The sequence below is a fragment of the Corvus brachyrhynchos genome, unplaced genomic scaffold (genome assembly GCF_000691975.1).
Source record: "Corvus brachyrhynchos isolate BGI_N302 unplaced genomic scaffold, ASM69197v1 scaffold126, whole genome shotgun sequence".
In the NCBI taxonomy this organism is placed as follows: Eukaryota; Metazoa; Chordata; class Aves; order Passeriformes; family Corvidae; genus Corvus; species Corvus brachyrhynchos.
Genome location: NW_008239283.1, coordinates 6,930,496 through 6,951,197, shown reverse-complemented (window position 1 = coordinate 6,951,197; position 20,702 = coordinate 6,930,496). Strand labels below are relative to the sequence as shown.

At 38.1% G+C, this 20,702-nt stretch overlaps 1 protein-coding gene across 3 annotated transcripts in view; it reads right to left on the bottom strand.

Annotated features, from left to right (window-relative positions):
- ZNF148 (zinc finger protein 148) overlaps window positions 1-20,702 on the bottom strand; it is a 41,454-nt gene that overhangs the window by 13,022 nt on the left and 7,730 nt on the right. The window contains exons 2-5 of one of the 3 annotated variants that reach the window (XM_008638234.2): window positions 7,714-8,059; window positions 6,391-6,516; window positions 3,185-3,308; window positions 2,438-2,521 (exon numbers count right to left, since the gene is read on the bottom strand). In XM_008638234.2, the coding sequence (XP_008636456.1) occupies window positions 2,438-2,521; window positions 3,185-3,308; window positions 6,391-6,516; window positions 7,714-8,043 (664 nt within the window). In that variant the 5' untranslated portion in view covers window positions 8,044-8,059. The remainder of the gene's footprint in view (window positions 1-2,437; window positions 2,522-3,184; window positions 3,309-6,390; window positions 6,517-7,713; window positions 8,060-20,702) is intronic. The other 2 variants (XM_017740225.1, XM_017740226.1) reach the window with 2 other exon arrangements.

The following is a 20,702-nucleotide window of genomic DNA, read 5'->3' as shown; positions in this document are numbered from 1 at the left end:
AGGGCTCCAACACTGCTGCCCTCCTCTACATACAATTATTAGCAAATTTTGTATTAATGCAATGTCTGCTTTTAGATGCAACTGTTTAATTATTTATACAGAATAAGGGTGTTCACTGATTGCTTCCTAACTCCCTCGCAATATTTCCTTTGAAGGAGTGGTTCAGAGAGCCAAAGTCAAATCAGACTGGAACTAGCTGGGACACCTGTAAACTGGGGGCTTGTAACAGGCATAAAATGGGGCTTCTACCTGCTACTACTCTCCTTGACTGGCTTAAAATAAACTGGAGAATTTGATAAACATCATTAAAAGAGTAAGAGATTTCTTGTTCCTCATCAGTATTTTGAACACTGTACAAAAGCTGGTGCTAAAAGTGATCATTCATAGAGATAAAAATGCAAAATAAAAAGAAAAAAAGTACTGAATAAAGTTAAGAAATGTTTTTAAAAGAGAATGAGTAATATAAACAGATCTTTACTGTCATCAAAGTGTAACACAGACTTACTGCTCACCCTCTCGTTAGAGAAGCAACTTGAAAATTCAGCTTTTCTCGATGGGTTTAGTTATGCAGCCCTGAACAACAGAGTAACTACACAAACAGCTAAGGCCCAGCAGTGAACACTCATATAGAGGTGAAAGCACAGACAGGTATGCAGAGTGCCAATTAGCTACACTATAACTGGGTGAAGCCAAAAATTAAACACTAGTTAAATTCTTGTTAACTAAACAGCCTTCAGAAAAAATTTTGCCACTTCTGGAAGCTGGGTTTTATGTATTTTCTCCTAATCATTACTAGCTGTCACCTAGGAAAACATCCATGATTCAACAATTTAAACACAAGCACCGCCTTCTCTTTTCTGAGAAACAACCAAACTGTACTTATAAAGGAGGAAAACACAGTTATCTTTAAAAAGTCAGATAACAACATGGTTAATTAGTTAAATGGCACCTTTTTCTCTGCTAAACAAAGACTAGCATATGTAAGAACTGGCATAAAAACCTACAATCCCACCACATCCACCCCCTCCCTCCAAAGTTTACAATCGACAGAATTCCCATTAGAGCTAGAAGCTAAATTTTAAAAGATAATTAAATCAATTGACAAAATATTTGCAGTCAAGTGTTAATTAACAATATTGCCCAGACTCTCATTTTCAAAGCCACGTACAGGGAATAACCCTCATTTGAAAAAAAAAAAAAAAGAAAAATCTTCTAAAAAATGTGAAGACTGCACTTAAATTTCTGCCTTTTTTGGGGGGGTTGGGGGACAGATAGATGGAAGAGACTGAATGAGCATTCTTTTCAAGAATAAGTATCTACACAAAGTGGAGGCAGCATGGTTCACCAATTCAGAGCCAGAGGAAAGACCCGGAGCAGAACAAAGACACTGGACAGAAGAATGGAAGACTCTTCTGTGGCTGACTGGCTGAAGGAAACCTACTTAGTCTGGACTCATGGCAACCTAGGATACAAAAATCCCATAAACAACAGGGCATTTGTGCATGGAACTCCCTGTACACTGCTCTGAAAATTCATTTTGCAGAGTTTTTTCTCCCTCTCGACCCTTACACATGCACACACTGCACTGCGTGTTAGTAGCTTTCATATCCATTTAAATGCTACAGCCAAGAAACACTGTGCACATTCACCAGCTCTGCTTTTCTGAAAAAGAGGCTGAGAAATTGGCATCTAGTCCAAAAGGGACCATATTACAAAATATTTAAAGAGGGATTGAAAGGCCATGCACCAAAATGCCAAAAACCCAGTGAAACCAAACCTGTTAAAGAATGTGGTTCTGTGTGGTGCAATAAGATTTAAAAAAATAAACATATATAAACTTTAACTCTCTTTGGCTTAAAGCTTCGGGCCTTATTTGACCTATATTGCATATTTTTAAACTAAGATTCTTATTTTTAGAACAGTTCTGAACTAATCCTAAAAGAAGAAAAGAAGTGAAAAGAAAAGCTGATACTAATACCTTTGGGGTTAGGCATTTTGGCCATTTTAGTCCTGGCACTTTTCCACCAAATTCCAAAACAAACAAACAGACAAACAAACAAATAAATCTATGGAAATGCAATTTGGAAGTCCCTCTTGTCTGAATTAACTTGATACAACAAAAGACAGAACTGCTTAACGAACTTTGACTTTTATGAATGCACAAACTTCAGGATTTGCAGCTCTGGGGTTATTTACAGAGAACTACTTTCAGATCTGCTTACTGGAGTTCATACTCATTTTACAGCCAAAGAAAAGTGCAACAAGTTGAAAGCACAAAACTAGTTTCTTTTGAAAGTTTTATAACTTTATAACATGTGTTAAATTAAAACAAACTACAGCAGGGTTTTAGGCTGCATATTTATTACCAGAAACCTTGCCTGAGTGGGGAAACAGTTTTTAAGCACGCCAGTAAAGATACTCAAGGCACTATACTCACCAGTATGAATCTTCTCATGCCTCTGTAGCAGGTACTTCTGTATGAAACGCATGTCGCACTGACTGCACTGAAATGGTTTTTCACCTTGAACAATATAATTCCACATCCATAAGTTAATAACTACACACTGTTGTTTCTGATAACTATTTTCGAGGAATATTAAAATGTCTATTAAGAAAACCAGCATCTGAGCGAATTCCAAAAATACCCTGACACCAAAAAACATTTGCCTTACTACGTATATGAACTGCAGAGTTCTCTCCATGATCCTAAGAGTCACATTAAGACTAGCACGGAAGAGTGATCTGGAATGGCTGTAATTTCCTCATGAGCAAGATCAATCAGGATGCTGGCACAGACTGCATTCAGGATACTGGCAAGCTATTATAACAGTAAGTACCTTTTTCACTTCTCCGAACAGAGAGATACCTCATCAGGCAAATAAGCAGCCGCAGCACATTTTACAAAGGGGTCAATTTTTGGCACTTAGGCTACAAGTCAACCCATTACTTTCTGATAAAGAAAGAAAAGAAACCTTGTAAACAGTTAGCTCTTCAGTTTATTAAATATATGTCGATTTATTTTTTCTGATATTCTTTTGACACTTTGGTGCATGGAATCTCTAAGCTTAGATGCCAAGTTAGCTACACTCTTAAAACTGAAATTCGCATAGAGCTGAAAACATTTTTAACAAAAGTAAACAACTCTTTATATAGTAGAAAAGACAAATTTGAAGTCAAGCAGTACCTGTATGAATGAAGACATGTCTCTGTAAATGGTAGTTGGTTCTAAAGGCAGCATTGCAATGCTCACAAACATGAGATTTGTGGGTTTTCAGACCAAGTGATCCATCCTCATTTATTGTAAGGATCTATTTTAAAAAGAGTAAAATTTGTTCTCACACTACCCTCTAAAGATGTCTTATTAACTACAAAAAAAAAAAAACATTAATTTTTTCGATGCAGAAAACGCAAATATTTCAGGTAAAACAATACTAATTTCTACAAAACTATGCGTTAAGCTTCTAACACACATTTCCAATTGCAGTCCAATCCAACTTGTGTCTCGTAGTGCATTAAGAGATACTTCAACAGGACAGAGACAAAAGCAGCTCATGGAAAATCAGCTCAGAGCTTCCCTAGGCACAGCTGAGTCACTTTATACGCTACTGTTTATTTTGTCCGTCTGTTGGAAAGGATACAAAGTAATCAAACCACTTCTGGGCACTAAACCATGGATAATCATATTTTAAAGCAAAAGCGAGAAGTTATATTCTTTTTTTCAAATCACAACTCTAAATGTTTGCTAAAAGTCATTAAAGCTTAACCAGAATAGTCATAAATATTATCTACATCTATATAATACCAATAGTCTCAAAGGTGAAATTGTATTTTAAAAACCAAAATCTCAAAGCCAAACAACCAAGAGAATAGTATTATTCTTCTCCCCTTTCAGGTTTTTCACTCAATAAAGTATTGCTCACTTAATACACATATTAAAGCATCTCCTTGATGACTTCAACTTGCCACACTCAATTGCTTTGCTGTCAAACAAAGCCACTATTTTCATATAAAGTTAAAAAACCTTAAATTTAAAAAAATGCACCACATCTACCTTACTCAATAAAGCTAATCACAGGTTTCCTCTAATTTAATAATCAAAAAGAATAAAATAAAAAAATAATAATCAAAAAGAATAAAAATAGAAAACTAAGCCAAAACTCAAAATCTCTTCTATCTCTGGCAAGAGAATAAGAAAACCACTAAACAAATTACATTTACAAAAGTCTTCCTTAACTGCAAACAAAACTATAAAGAAGAGCTTAAGGAACCTTAAATAATACAGTTTAGTCCCTTGTTATTAACAAAAAATAAAAGTATGCTGGGAAAACACATCTGCAATTTGATTAGCTACAGCGTTTTAGGTTTTATGATAATGACAGTGATGAGAAAGAGAGAGTCAATAACTGAAACAGTATCTCCGAAATAGTAGCAAATGCTGTAGGATCTACTTAATTTTTAATTCTACTGCATCAAAACAAGAGTGAAAGTCTCAGACTAACAAATTCTTGTGCATTCACTCTGAAGGACAAGCACATTCATACGTTTGTAAGATTGGTGTGTTACAGCTCCAGTCACAGATAGAGACAATTATAAAGACTCTGCTCTGTAACATTACCCAGCTGATGAAGCCAACTGCGTCTTTAAAATAAATTTAAATACATGTTATGAAATGTTTTTCATATATTATATTGAAATTTTAAAATAACTGTGCAGAAAATACACTTAATTTCATGGTTATCCTAAACCTGGGCTCTTCTACTTAACCTACTCCTTGTACCACCTCTTAAATGACGAGAGTTAACTTTGTCAGAGCAGCTTCCCTACTAAAAGCAACAAAGAAGCTTGTGCGTGTGTGTGTGAGCGTGCGTGTGTGTCCGCGTGTGCACGTGTGTGTGTGCGGGGAAGAGGGAAAAGGAGACAGGAGTCACCATACCTAATGACTTCTTCATTATCTGATTACTGCATTGATAGAAAACAGAATTTATAACGTTTCAGAATGTTAACTGACTTCCCTTTGTCAGAGTTCCAGCTGCTGTTTGGATGGAAAATCAACCCCATTACTCTGGAAATACTGAAACTGCAGTAGGCTCTCACCTAGGTCAGTCCTTCAGCTTTTTCTACTCTGCCTTTCTACTCTGACAGGTCTGAAACAGGGGAAGAGAGACTGAAAAAGAACCTGTTTAACAATTCTCCTGATCATTTTTCAATCTTTTGTCATCTCAAAAGACTAACCCTGGCAGATTGGGAGATAAAAAGGAAGCATGCAAGTACACGTCTGTAGAAAGAGGGGCACACGCCTCTTCTACCTTGCCATGTTTCCATGGAAGTGATCTCTGGATGTACTCAACCTAGACCTCCTTTTTCTCTCAAAGGGAGAAGTGAGAAAAAAATGCACAGCATTTGGAACTTGCTTCCACACCCAATCTGAAGCAATTTCTCAGCTTTCCAAGAATACTACAGGTGCAGCCCTATTTGACAGTGCTTTAAGGAGGACTGGAGGGTCCTGCTCCCAGGGCAACAAAAAGGAGGTTTGGGAGATTTTCTTTGTATTGTGGCGAGTTTTCCTTTGATGTACAGTCTGGGTTGATTTCTGAGTAGGTTTATTTTAATGCTGCTGTGTGATAACATATAACTGATTTATTTCTATCAGAGCAGCCTGCATATGTTCTATTTTAAGTCTGAAGATTAATACTGACTTGGGGAATTACTAGAAGATATAACACTGCTACCTCATGAGGTGAAATGATTCTGGTTTTATCTGAAGTGCTTCTCAACAGAAGAAAATTGTTTTCAGACATACAGGGATACATACTCCTCATGAATGGATCTACAAAACAAATTTTTAAGTAACAAACCAGCAGCTAGGGTAAGAATCTTTTGATATAAATAAATACATATATGAAGATGATTATGACCACAGGAATTTTCCCTAGCAGTAAATTATTTTATATATATTAGTAAACTTTTTAGAATTTTCAAAACTACCATTTTAGATTTCTTTTTTAAAACTTTTCACTATTATGCATGAAGCATATAAAAGTATCAGGCTCACAGAAAAGCACAACTATTATTAGATAGATACAGAGTAATGATTTATAAATGGTCTACAAAGCTACTGACTCATAATTTAAAAAAAAAATATTTGGAGAGAGAACTGCCTGGAGAGACAGATGTTAAAATATGTCAAGAGTTCATGTTGCTAAAAAGAGTTCAAAGAAAAACACTGTTATATCAGTTTTGTTTTGGGTCTCTGGTGAACTTCAGAACTGCATCTTTACTGAGCAAACAAACAATTTCCAGCCTAACTAGTTCAAATGCTAATGAAATTAGTCATAGTCAACCAAATCTTCAGGTCCTTTTAATCTTGGTTTTGCCAAATCAATGTCTTACTTTTGCTGGTGAACGCTGTTTTCTTTTCTTCTTTTTCTGCAAATCTACTGGCTCTCGTATTTGTTTTTTGTCTCGTTTCTGTTGTTCAGATGCATCAGTAAAGGTAATTTCTTGCTTTACACTGATCTGTTAAGATACCAAGTGCCAGTTTCAGGTAAGGTTCTCACTACAGAAAAGCAATTTTCAATTTTAGAAGATGACAAACTGCTGAAACAGAAAACCTTTTCCTAAGGGAATTATCTTCTGGCTTCACTCTTTCAGAAATTTAAGTGAAAGAATTAATATGTATCTTAAATAAAAAGGGCACAGTTAATTTCCTCAGTAACATTTTGATGTATCCTTTCATTCATCTCCCAAGGTCTTTTTTCCTGACCTGTAGTGATTTTGAGATCAGTTCATATGTTAAAATCACTTCCATCTGTAAAACCATCCAGTTTTTCATACCTATCTTACTTTAGTCCGTGCTGTTGTCAAGGCAAGATTTAACGGAATAGTTTATTATATATTTAAGACAGAAGTATTTTTTAAGAAAAAAAAAAAAAAAGACCACTTCTAATGAAGTTTTTGAAAAAAAAATTTTAAAAATCTCGATCTAATGTGAACTTTAATAAAGACCATGATACTCTTACATTTTTCTAACACCTGAGCCACCTGATCTACAGCTAACAGAGTAGTGTTTTAACAGTGCTGTGTTTCTGAAGATTATTCTTCGTGTGTAAGGCTATCTACTTTTATAGTCCTGGTAATTGTCCTTTATGTTTGAAGGGTAACAGTGATGATGTGCTGTATTACAGACAGATGCTCTGTTTTCAAAAGGAAGTCATCTCTATGCTCTAGGAAAGCCAAGGTATGCCTTCTATGAGATATCGTGGAGGGGCATATTTATGGTCATGTATGAAGTGTCACAGTCCAACCTGCAGTGTGAATGCAATTGCTAAGCGTCCACATACCTTAAAACATACCAGATGCTTCCTATAGCAAAAGCAACTAAACAGTACTATCAACAGCATAAACAGTATGCACCTTCTAATAACACTATTTATTCCAGTTTGTAGTTACCCTTGAACATTAAATATACTTAAAGGAGCACATTTTAACGCTTTAGTTCTATGGTAACAGCCTGCTTATAAAATATTTATAAAACAGCTACTTAAAGATTATACTTAATTGGCAAAATTTATCCACAGCCAGAGGCAAATGACATAAATATTTTGATAATCAAAATCCAAACAAGCAATTAATAGATTCTTGCCAGAGTAGGATTAGACTACCAGATCAAGCTTCCCAGTAATCTCTCCAATATTTCACAAAGAAATTGCTTACAGGGACATTAACAGCATACTGCAGCCCTTGAGGAAGTCTATCTTGCGCATCCATTTCATCATCATTTTTTACCGTCTCCTCATGGACCATGAGTTCATCATGTGAAATCATCTCTTGCTGTCGAAGTTCACTTTCCTGTAACACTTCATCTGTTGCAAGAATTTCTTGGTGCGGCATAGTCCGATCTTGAAGCACTGCCTCTTGCCGTTCTCTCGATACTCCAGACTGGTCAGATACTGCACCCATCCCTACCATAGCCCTGGATGACTGCATCTGGTCTATGCCACCACATTTAAGAAATAATCCTCCCAGCTTGTCTTCAATGTTCATTCTTAAGTGCAATTACCTACAAAGAAAGTTTTAATAGTAAACATCTACAATTGGTGCACTTGCTTAAATTTTTTTACTTAAAAACATTTTATAAGAACTCAAATCAGTGTACTCAAACAACACACATGCAGACCTAAAATTGATACTGAATGAGAACCAAAAGTTGGATATCTTGGAGGAACATGAAAAGGTTCTCCTTTCACACACATCCATGTGTACACAATTGAACACTTTCAAATAAAAGGTTTCAAATCAAACTACTTCTGACTACTGGCAAAATTCTGGTAATTAAATGATGGCTAATTCTTCCTTCTCATTCCTTAGAAAACTTTTCATTTTTTTTCCTGTATGCCCTCTTTACCCCATTCTCTTTTTCCATTTTTCCATTTTGATTATCTTTTACAAACGCCTCTTTCATATTGGTCCTGTTCTCCCTACATCCTTGTCCTTTCAGTGCCCTTTCACTGCTGCTACCCCAGGCCATACTGTAGCTCCTGGAACATTTTAATATCCACAAGTGAGAGAAAACTGGGCTGTATCCAAAGCAGCAGTTGAGGGAGGTGATTCTGCCCCTCCACTCCACTCTCTTATGACCCCACCTGCAGTGTTACATCCAGCTCTGGGGCCACAACATAAGAAGGATGTGGATATGCTGGAGCAAGTCCAGGGGAGGTAACGAAAATTATCAAAGGCTTGGAGCATCTCTGCTATGCCAACCACATGAGAGAAAGAAGACTCTGGAGGGACCTTATTGCAGCCTTTCACTACTTAAAAAGGGGCTTTTAAGATGGGGAAAAACTTTTTAGCAGGGCCTGTTGCAACAGGACAACAGATAATGGTTTTTAACAGAGAGATGGTCAATTTAGACCAGATATAAGGAAGAATATTGCTACAATAAGGGTGCTGAAACACTGGTACAAGATTCCCAGAGAGGTGGTGCCCCATCCAGAAAAACACTCAAGGTCAGGTTGGATAGGGCTGAACAACCTGACCTAAGTGAAGATGTCCCCGCTCATTGCAGAGGGTGGGACTGGAAGGCTTTTAAAAGTCCCTTCCAACTCAAACTAGTCTGTGATTCTATGAAAATGCAACTTTATAGCAACTAAAGGTATACATCAAATAAAGACTATAGAGAGGTCAGAACGGTTCATAAAAGACATTCACTTTCACACCCACTAAGTAAGAGCAGTGGTGAAGAAATATAAATTCCAATCATGAAAAGCAACACAATTCACAATATTCCAGCAAGTGTCATGACATTATTAATTGGTTTTTAACACAGAGCAGCAGGCTTTTGTGAAGCTGGAAGTGGCAGCATCTTCTCATTCTACTCATTATTATATATGCAAGATAGTTCTAGGACTCTTCTTCTCCTTGGCACACTGGATGTCCAGTCAGAGCAGCCAGTCTCCTTCACCCTATTCTGCAGGCCCATAACCCCTACCCATTCCTCAGTGCTCCTTCAGACAGACACACCAACAGACAGACAGACAGACATCCTTCCTCTGTCCCTCTGTGTTCCCACAGCCAGAGAGCAGAGGCAATGCACACACAGGCCACAGCAGACACAGGGGTGGGAGCAGAGGCACAGTGGAGCTGGACAACACACAGCAGGCCCAACCAAAGCTCCAGACAAGACCTTGGGCAGCATCGTGACAGCAGCAGCACCTTCGACTTTGACGCATTCATAGTTAGGATACAGGTGTGATGTGGGCACATTGCCAGACATCAGCTGCAAATTCCATCCCCCTGAGAGTGCAGCATGGAGAAAGGATCCATCTCCATTCAAGTCTAAAGTCAGAGGCTATGCTGCTTTCCCTGTAGCTTGCAATGACAATTCATAACCAAAGAAATCAGGTCTCTCTACAGGTCAGGTCCACAGAAATCAGGTCTCTGCCTAAAATCAGCAGAGCTGTCACTGCAGAACTGCACCACAGCAGCCCCCTGCCAGTCTAACAGCCTGCCAACATGCAAAAACATTCCATCAAACAAATGCACATCAAATGTCTAAATTTGCATTTTCAGTTTGATCTATTTGATTACTTCCTAAATAATTTTCTTCACCAGGAAAATATTTTGAAAATTCTCAATGTATCGTAAACATTTGTGAAGCTTTCTTTATACCAAGCTACACCAAGTTTACAAAACAAATACTGCTTTCTCTTTAGGTGAGATCCTAGAGTACTTGATAGGTATGGAAGAGCTGAAAGAGCTGAAAAGAGCTGAAAGAGCTGAAAGAGCTGAATAATCTCATGAGGTTCTCCTACACTGTACTTTATTTCAAATATTACTATTGATTCTTATGATTCCAAAAGTAAAATTAACTCAATTTCTTAAAAAACAAACAAACAAAAAAAAACCCCTCATCACACACTTCAACAAGTAAAGTAAAAAGTCCATTAACACCTCCTAATGGCAACTCATGTCTTACAACTCGAAAGTGAAAGACCATTTGTCCCTATTCTCTACCGTGAGAGGTTCGAAACTTCTGAATACATCATAGAAAGGCTGACAGCCAGGATGGTCTGACCTCTGTCAGTTCAAATACTTAAAGAGGCACACCAAAGGAAGAAGCTTTTCAGTCAAATACTTTTTTTATTATTTTTAGTAAGCCTTGTTCTGCTGGAAATCAGGAGGACAGTCACCCAGCTAAATGTCTTTATATATGACGGTGTCATCAATTTTTTTAACATTCTTCCTTTCTACATAAAAAGCCCATTTTAAGGAGCAAAACCATCTATGACAGGAGAAAAACATGGAAAAATTCTGTTCAGCGCATTTATGCTTGCGATTGGTCCTTTTTTGTTCTCCTGCAATCTTAACATAAGGAAGTTTGAAATCATCCTTTTGATTTTCACAACATCTGCCTTCAAATACAGACAACAATTTCTTAACGCCTTGAGTTAGCTCAGGCAGTGCTGTGTGACAAGTCGACTCTCAAATTAATCCAGTTTAGAGTAAGAGAATGAGATGTCTTCAAGGGAAAATGCAGGTCTGGTATGCCACACAGCCACTTGCAGACATTATATAATCCATGAAGTATTTTTCAGATGTAACTGGGAAACCATACTGGTAGTTCCTCAGCAATAACACAAACAAACAAAACCTGGCACTAAGGCTGTATTTTTCCCACCGATGCAGATCTCCCAGAGATATTGCAACAACATCCTAAAAGAAGAAAACGAGGATCAATTTATCATCTTTTTGGTTTGGAATATCCTGTGCCAAGTAAGAAAGGTGAGACGGAATTGAAATCCTTAAGAATCTGCCTCCCATGAAGCCATCATTTGGTAAGAGATGGTGCAAAAGACCTAAGGCTGAGACTGGTTCTTTCAGTAGAGCATTCTTAACATCTAGCTTGAAAGATAAACTTCAAGGAAAGTAAAACATATAGATCTACTCATTTCAGCCTTTATCTGAAGTCGGTCCTCAGGGTACATCTGACACAGATTGTGATTCACTGTGCTTGTGTTCCACACTACAGAAACACAACAGCATCAGGTCACTGCAGATTCTCCAAAGGGATGACGTGGACAGGTATGAGAATACAAGAACTCAAGATGCTGAAACATATTCAAGGGAGAACTAACAGCATCAAATGTGAGAACATGGTGGCCCTAATCTGTCTGCTCAGGCCACTGGCGAGAACAGCACAGAAGGCTGTTCCACATGGAGGATGATACTGCCACAACACTCTGAAATTAGGAAGGAATTGTGGAAATCCTGGATTTAAAGCTACTTCCTGGCAGGAAGTTAGGCAGGCTAAGAAGCCGAGTGTTTCACCGCACAGAAGATCCTGCTACTCTCACCAACAGAGGCAGGAAAACTCCTGACATGCCAAACCTTTGGACAGCTGGCAAGATACAGCAACTTCCCAGAGGACAAGCCAGCTGTGGACTGGTAATCATTGGTCTTGCTGACTCCCGTTGCCAAGGATATGGAAACAGTTTCTTTCTCACCCTGACTAGCACGTTTAGCAGAATCAAGCAACTGAAAGTCCTTAAGTTGTCTTCCAGCCATGATCTTGAGTCATATCAGAAATGGTGCAGCGAGTGCACTACTTATTAAATGAGGCTTTCAAACATCTGGCTTTTCATAGAAAAATAGTGAGAACTCATGTTAGGCTGCATATGAGAAGTGACGAAACACAACCTAAGTTACATGACTCACAGGTGATGTTTCAAAACAAAGAGGTAATGTTTTAAAACAAAGAACCACAAACAAAAACAGGCTATTAATCCAAGCAAGAAGCATCCCAAATGCAAGTAATTCACTAAAACACATGTAATTTGTCAAGTGACACCTTTCAGCTCACAAAAAAAGGAATCCTATCATTCAAATTGAAGATGAGAAGTGTTCTTGGAAGAATGACAGTGTGATAAAGAAATGTAAGTTTAAAGCATTCAAACAAGACCACTTTACGAAGCCTGGAAAGATTAAATACATTTTTAAGTGCAAGATGCATTTGAGAAATAAAGATCAACTTACTTAGAGATTATCGCTAGGGAAGCTATAAAAATACAAACCACATATACACAAGCAAATTTCTTGGCATAAGACATTGTTATCCCTATTGCAGAGATGTTTTCCATGGAATTTCAAAACTTCTATTAAGCTTCACCAAGTAATCTCACGATTTTTCTTAGAGTATACAGTTCCTCTATAAACTGACAGAAAAAGAGCTGTCAATGAAACCTTTAAAGAATCCACTTTGCTTGGTAGAGATTCTACAGGCCTTTACTGTAGGCAAAGCATCTCTCAAGAGACATCTAGAGGCAGAGCTCCCCAGGGGAAGAGAGAGGAAGGGGAAGGACTGCCTGGAAAAGGACTCACAGGACCCTCCCAGCACCTTCTCTTTTCACAGGGTGCTCCACAGCTGCCTGCAGCACATCCCCATCGTGAACCACATCGCCTCATTCAGAAACCGCTGCTTTGCCAAAGCCTCCGGCTGTACTTCAGAACTATTCATTTCAGGAACCCTGACATCAGCTTTTCCAAAGACTCGTGCACTCATCTGGGGAGCTGAGCAGTAAAGACAATATTCCTAATTAAAGAAACAACCACTTAAATAAAAACATACTGCATGAAAAGCATGACAACATTTCAATTTAGAATCAAAAATAAAAATACCATCAAGAGAAAACATTAACTGATTCAGAAAGTCTGCTGGGATGGTGGCTGCTACAAAGTAGATCTGAAGAGAGACCCTGAAGGAAAGCAGCAAAACTTGTAAGCCACTGGAGTACAACACATGGTCCAGCTCTTGTTCTCCACTTTGACTGATGTAAGGGCTATTCTGTCTTCTCCCCTCTTTCCTTAAGCAAGCAGTAAGGTATTATTTAATTTAATGAGCAAATACTCAGAAATACAAATTGGGTTCACTTTAAAAATAAAACCCATATGTGGAGAAACATGAATTCTGTAGGACTTAAAAGATTATTTATGACATATGAGAAAAGAAAATACATTTCAGGATTAACAGCAGAGACAAAAGATGAAAATCATCTGCAGTTTAGCTATTTGTAGAACAGAACTAGTTTAATGTTTTTGCTTTTTTTTTTTGAAAGTAAGATGGAGTTTTTGTATTTGTAAACATTGTCCTGCAAATGTCTTTCTTGTTTTAGAACTTCTACTGCTCCTTTTAAATGTTAAAAAGCAGGATTTTCTACTTTCTATATCCATATCCCACTCCACCCTCTCCCCTATGTGACCTTCTCCCTACTTTTTCAAGGCAAAAAGGAATAAAAGAAGGCTGAGGCAAACGGGAAAAGAAAGTTGTTAAAATGTAACTATTCTTCTGGCTTAAACCTTAGCTCCTTCTCCAGCAAAGGCTAGAGAGACTTGCAAAGACTTGAAACAGAAATATGGCCTTCAGTATAGCAACAAGTTCTCTTTGACCACGTTTTCTAAGATACAACAACCCAAACACAAGAGCCAGGATGCACAACAGCAATTCTAACTTGCCTTTAGCAACCTGATACTGTTCTGATGAAAACGACCTCCAAGATTCCCCTCACAAAAGCCGACACTGTGCTCAGCCCAAGGTATTAAATGGTTTCAGGGTAACCTTACACTGAAGTATCCTGATGACATTATTTTAACTCCACATTTTGGGAAGTGTGGTTTCATTACAGTAAGACAAGGTAAAATTCCTAATGAGCAAATACCTGAAGCTATAGAACATGTACCTGAGCACATTCCTTCCACATCCTTGCTTCAAGAGCCTTTGGAAGAATGAGTGCATGCAGAGCCCAAACCACAAAACCTATAAAGGTTATTACTGCAAAATGCACATACAAGAAACTTTTCAAAAGGCAATCTGGGGAGACCTCGCAAATTCTTAGGGCTCATCTCCATGGTTATGCCACAATTATTTGTGCTAAATTGTAAACATATATTAATATAGTACATATAAATCTATAAAACTCCCTAAATTAACATTCTTGTTCTATTACAGAATTTCTTTCCATCCCTATTTAGTGAAATTCACTTTGGAAGAATTTATTCTCAATTAAAAAGCCAATCACTTTATGATCAGAACAGTTTACTGGCATGAGTAGTACAACTATTCTAATTAGCCAAACTTCTACAAAATCAACTACAGCTGATAGACCATTCCAGTAAGACATTTGGTGTGTTTTGTTATTTACCCAACTCTCAGTGATATCGCAAGAAACAATCCAGTACAGGGGGTACCTGCCCAAAGGGAGTGCCCTGCACCTCTCCCCCCTCGGGCCTCCTCTGGGTTGATCACAGCATTCTGCAACTGAGAAGGGAGCTGGACAAAAACATTCCCACAGAAAAGCCATGAGGTTTCGTTTGGATCAGTGGGATGGAGCAGGCGGAGGATACGGAAGAAGATGGGCAGTGAGGAAGCAGGAGCAGGGAACAGGACTGTTTTTTCCAGGAGTGGTCAGTGGTTAGATCAGATTAAAGTGCATTGTGAAACTGCTCCACAAAGGCAATGCGTACACACAGATGAACACCTCAGAGCTGCCACCCAGACATACCCAACGGCTATGCCAAACACAGACCACAGGAAAAATGGCTATCTACATTCTCAAATGCTTTCGTCCTAAAACGAAGTATAAAAGTCACCTATAATTCTGCAATTCCTAATGCTAATGAAGAAAGAGAAAGCAACAAGGCTTAACAGCATATTTAAAACTACTAATGTTTAAGCATTTCTATGAATGAAACCACCATCAGTGCAAACGCCTTCAAAAGAGAGAGAAAAATTAGAACTTAACAGGTTCCTATTATCCATTTTAAATCCCTATCAAACCATGAAAAATGCTGATTATTCTCATCACATCAGAAAATATATTTAGTTGCACTATTAATATATGGATATAGTCCAATATAAAAGGAAACAGAGTTAGCTCTCACAATATCAAAGGTTCAATTTTTACCATACCGCAGAAGCCTTTAAAGTAAAGAATAATACCCTACTTAATGGTTCTAAATAAAGAACATTAAATAAAATTCTCTCTTCTCCCAACTCAGAAAAATAACACTCAGCTAAAAGAACAATTTTTAAATTAACAGCAAGTATTTTTAAGAATCAATTAGAATGTGTTGACTTGCAAAAAGAAAGCAATCAAATATAAATCATCATGAAAAGTTTAACAGATCATAAAATCAACACATTCTAAAAGGTAACATATGATACACTCTTAGGACTTGTTGCACAGTTATTTCTGAGTGCTCCATGTTGCTGAACACGTGCCAGTGCAGGGACTGATCCCACTAAGATTTACACTCATACTGAGCTGTGAATAGCCCTATTACAATCAACAGGATTACTCACAGAAAGTCTCCTTATCGTGCACAGAATTATCCATGCGTGAAAATCTTTGTCATCTTTCTTATCCTGAAATCTGTATTCTGTCATCACCAGCATAACCATAATTTAACATCTAATGTGCATATGGATAAGCTTGTGACACGGTACTTAAAAAGCCACAGTTCCATATCAAAATCCACAGGGGTGTCACCAGTGTCACAAACATACTTTAAATCGTCCAAAAATCACAGGCAATGCTACTTTTTATCTGGAAAAAAAAGCCACTGGTTTTGTAGCACTAAGTTATAAACTACTAGAAAATAGTTATTTTTGAGAATTTATCTGTGGAATTTCTACCACTGGGTAGCTAACCTCAGAAGAACAATGCAGGATTTCTGTCTTTGCACCATGAAACTCAAAAGTGTTCACCCTGGGGACTTCTGATGACATGTATATCCAGGAAAATAAGCACTACACATAACTAAGGCTACCCAGCATCTTCTAATAGCATTTTATAATTTCTGTCCAACTGGTGAAAATCTTGTGAAATTTCATCTATCTCATGCACGCCTCAAGCTGAAACTTTATAAAAGTATTTCAGATAGTGTATCAAATGGTTTTTCATTTGATTTTGACAACAGTGCAGTTCTATCACAAAGCTGAGCCATCTAACAGCTAAAGGTCATTGAAAGGGGCGATCCCTCCTCCTAACTCTGAGAGTCCAGCCTATCACTGGTGCCTACTCTGATGCTCAGATTTTTTAAAATGTGATTTTTTTTACAAGGCCTTAAACTCCTTGGGCGTCACAACTTCTTTACCATCTGCAAGTATCTGTGATGCATCCCTACTCATCAAAAGCACTGTGCTAGTGCTGTTTTACAGATGACAACCTGCTGCTGCTCTCAGATTGGCCCAAACAGCAAAGGTCTGTGTATGTGTGTGCATACGTTCCTTGTCCTTGGTGGAAAAAGAATTGGCTGGATGTTGCACTCAGAGAGTTGTGGCCACTGGCTCAATGTCCAAGTGGAGACCAGTGACAAGTGGGATTCCTCAGGGGTTGGTACTGGGACTGGTGCTGTTTAACATCCGTGTCAGGGACAGGGACAGTGGGATCAAGAGCACCCTCAGCAAGTTCCCAATGACACCAAGTGGTGGACGCCCTGGAGAGAAGGGATGCCATCCAGAGGGACCCTGACAGGCTGGAGAGACGGGCCTGTGTGAACCTCATGAAGTTCAACAAGGCTGAGTGTAAAATCCTGCAAGTGAGACAGGGCAATCCCAAGCACAAATACTGGCACTGTACTTTTTTAAAATACAAATAACATAAATATATGTGCATGTGTTTGTGTGTGTATATATACACACACACACACACACACATATATATATATGTACACATATGTGGTTTTCTACAGCACACTGGATGGAGTGCTCCACAAAAATATATTAAACTAGTCAGACAGATTATAATATTCTTGCTCTGTTTGTTACAAGTGCCAAAACATGCATGAGTCACAGAGCACATGAAAAGAAAGACATGACCATTTAGGCAGTTGAACACTACCTTGCAAAATAGGATCAAGCCCCTTCTACCAATTTTTTTTTAAATAAGTGATCAATAATTATATTTGGCACATTTTCTGGCTGCTTATTCTGACACATTTGGGTCAGATTTACCCAAAATGCTGAGTACTCAAGGCTGCAATTGTATCACTTACAGCAATACTTTAAAAATACAAAGATGAATGCAATGCTGTTATTTTAATTTTAAAAAAAGCTCTTAAAGAGCTCAATGGACATCCACACCAAATACAAATTTTCGTCTTGCTCACAGGCACCAATTCTCCAGCTGTAAAACAAGAAATATCCATTTCCTCTCCCTGAGGCATAGTAAAATACTTGTAATAACAAGCAATGTTCAATAGAGGTCACAAGGGTGAACTAATCAGTTTATGGTGCTCTTGCTCCTGCGGCCAGCACAGCCCCTGAGGGGAGAAGGCAGCACACCTCAGATGGAAAGGTAAGCCAGCACCAGTGACTGGGATAACTGCTGTGAGAAGGTGGGCAAGAGGGGTCTGGCCTCTCCCAGGACCTAACCACTGAGCAGAAAGCCCAGCCAACCAGTAGGTTTCCAACTAACATGGAGCAGCTGCTTTGGTGCAGAATCACTAGAGGAATGGGGCACACCAATGTGGGATTGCCATCGAGAAAAGGTAAGCACAACAGTAAGACTTTGAAAAGAGAAACACTGTTTACCACCATGAAGTAACAGAACTATGAGAGATTTGGCTTCTTTTTCTGGCTCTGCCACTGCTTTTGGGGCAAGTCTGTTATCCTGGCAAATCATTCCCCCACCCATCTTTCCACTTCTTGTCTCTAAATCAGGTTCAGTGATCCACCTAGGATTTAGGTGTGAAGCAAGCAGTAGACACTATCTATGAGGGCCTCACAAGCCTACTGATAACCATTTCAGAAATTTCACAAAGAAATATATTCATTCTGCCTTTAGAGCAGGATTAAGCAGAGCACAGTAAGAGAACACATGTTATGCAACAAGAAGAAAGCAAAGTACAGAGCAGCTGCTTATTCTATTCATGTACATTCAAAAAGGTTGGGGCTTTGGGGTGTGTTCACATACCATGAAATACTACGGTATAGCATTAAGGTACAATATATTAATAATACAATGAGGATGGTAAAATTAAGTGGCATAGGTAAAGCTCAATGCTGCAATTTTAAGGCTTGCATGCTTGACTTAAACCTAAAATTGCTCTTTCAAAAGCATGCTTTTCTTGTAGTATCTTCAGCTTCATCGTTTTCTAAAAGGCCATCTACATGTACTAAAGAAAAAGAGTAATTACAGAAAAAGTCAAGACAATTACTTAATATATCCACATAGATTAAATAACATTGGACAATAAGCTAACAAAAGCATAACCAAGAAGATTTTGCTCAAAAAACCTGGAAGTTAGCTGCAAAAGCCATCTTAGAGATTCTGGAAGACATTCCTCATTTACATGCATGACAGCACAAGGAAAACTCACAGGAAAAAAATAACACTATTCTAAACCATAGGTGAGAAGGCCATGAATAACAACAATACAGATCTTACAGAGCACAGGTGATATCTAGATCTTATTTCAGCACTTGGAAACGTTATTTCAACATGGGCTCTCAGGTTGTGAAAGCAATGCAAGTATTTTAGAATACAGGAACCATTCTCCTAAGTTCCAATTTCAACTTTAGCATGTCACCATGCACAGAGTAGGCATTTTTTCCCTAACTTTACTTCAGCAAACTTATTCAGAGTAAGATCACATTCTTTGTAACATCTCAAAACAAATTCTACAAAGTATGAAGTAGAATGTATGGTTGGCTCTATGTAGATTAACTTTCCACCTTGCAAGGAACATTTTCTCATCTCACTCTTCTGCAGAGGAAGCATTGTCATACCACAGCGTAACTTCATTTTTAAAGGATATTTATTTCATTTCAGCTCTGTTTCAAACATACCCCTCATCTACACATGGAACAGAAATTCAAATAATCCAGTTAATCTGAAACATGACAGAATGTATTCATATACATATATATATATATATAGGTATTCCTCTTTAGCAAAAGATTCACTCCAGACAGACCAAGCAAATCCTGTGCTTTCTGTACTGTTTTTCAAATACCACAGTGTTACCTTCAGTGGCACACTTGAAAAGATGGGGCCAAAAATCTGGGCCAGGAGACCTGAAAGAGCCCCTCCTAAAGCTCAAAGACATAGATCTCTATTCACTGCTCCACTCTTCAAACCCTACCTATATAAAAATAAAGGCCTTTTAGGGTCCTACCTATTCCATAAGATTAATGTGCCTGCAACTAAAAATTACGTATCTATCTCACATTTGCTAACATAAACACAAGGCAACACACATGTAACATAGTCAATGGAAAAAATAAGCCCATATAATAATCTCATCAGATAAGAAAAAAAAATCACAGGTGGCAGTTACTTGTCAAAATGCTCATGACATTTCCAAAAAGCATTTGGACCCTTCAGAGATGGCAGCTGTCTAGGAACATAAAACCAGTGCAATTACAATGATTTAGGTATCACTAGAAGCAGCATCTCAACCTGTATACCCTGGTGGTAGCCCTTTCTTTCCTTTAATGCATGATAAAAAACAAGGAGCAGAGGATGTTGTGATGCCACATTAGGGAGAACACTGACCAACAGTGAACCAGAAAATCTATCACTGTTCTTCAAATATTTGAGCAGTTACAAACTGGGCACCACCAAGGAGCAATATTCATCAGTGGAATCAGGGATTGCTGTGGCCTAAACAGCGCTCTGTTACAACAGCATCAGAACAGTATCAAGCACCTTCATCAAGAATAAACAGAAGAGTCAGCACATAAACTGACATGTGTTAGTATTTAAAGATAGTATGAAATCAGCCAGAGGTGGAAAGAGTAGAAATAAACTCTAAAATCACGGAAGTGAGCAAGCAGGTCACTTTCTCAAAACCCCTCTTGGAACACAATCATGTTATAGCCCATGTCAATTTGCCAAGACAACAAAGAAGGTTTTTTTAAGAGTATACTCATCTCCAGTTAGGATTTTTTTTTTCCACATTGTTGCAACAAATCCACCACCTCCATACTGCTAACCAACACTTGTGGTCAGATTAAATCAACTAAGAACTACTCCTATCCCACTTACATAAAATTCCAGAATTATAAATCAGCCTTTTAAATTCATTTTTAATCTGAATGATCCTCACTTCAAAAGAAAAAAAAAGGCAAATCAGGTACTAAATCCAGTGTGCTTCTGCAGTGTATTCTCTTCAAAAGACTATCCACAACCTCAGCAAGAACTTCC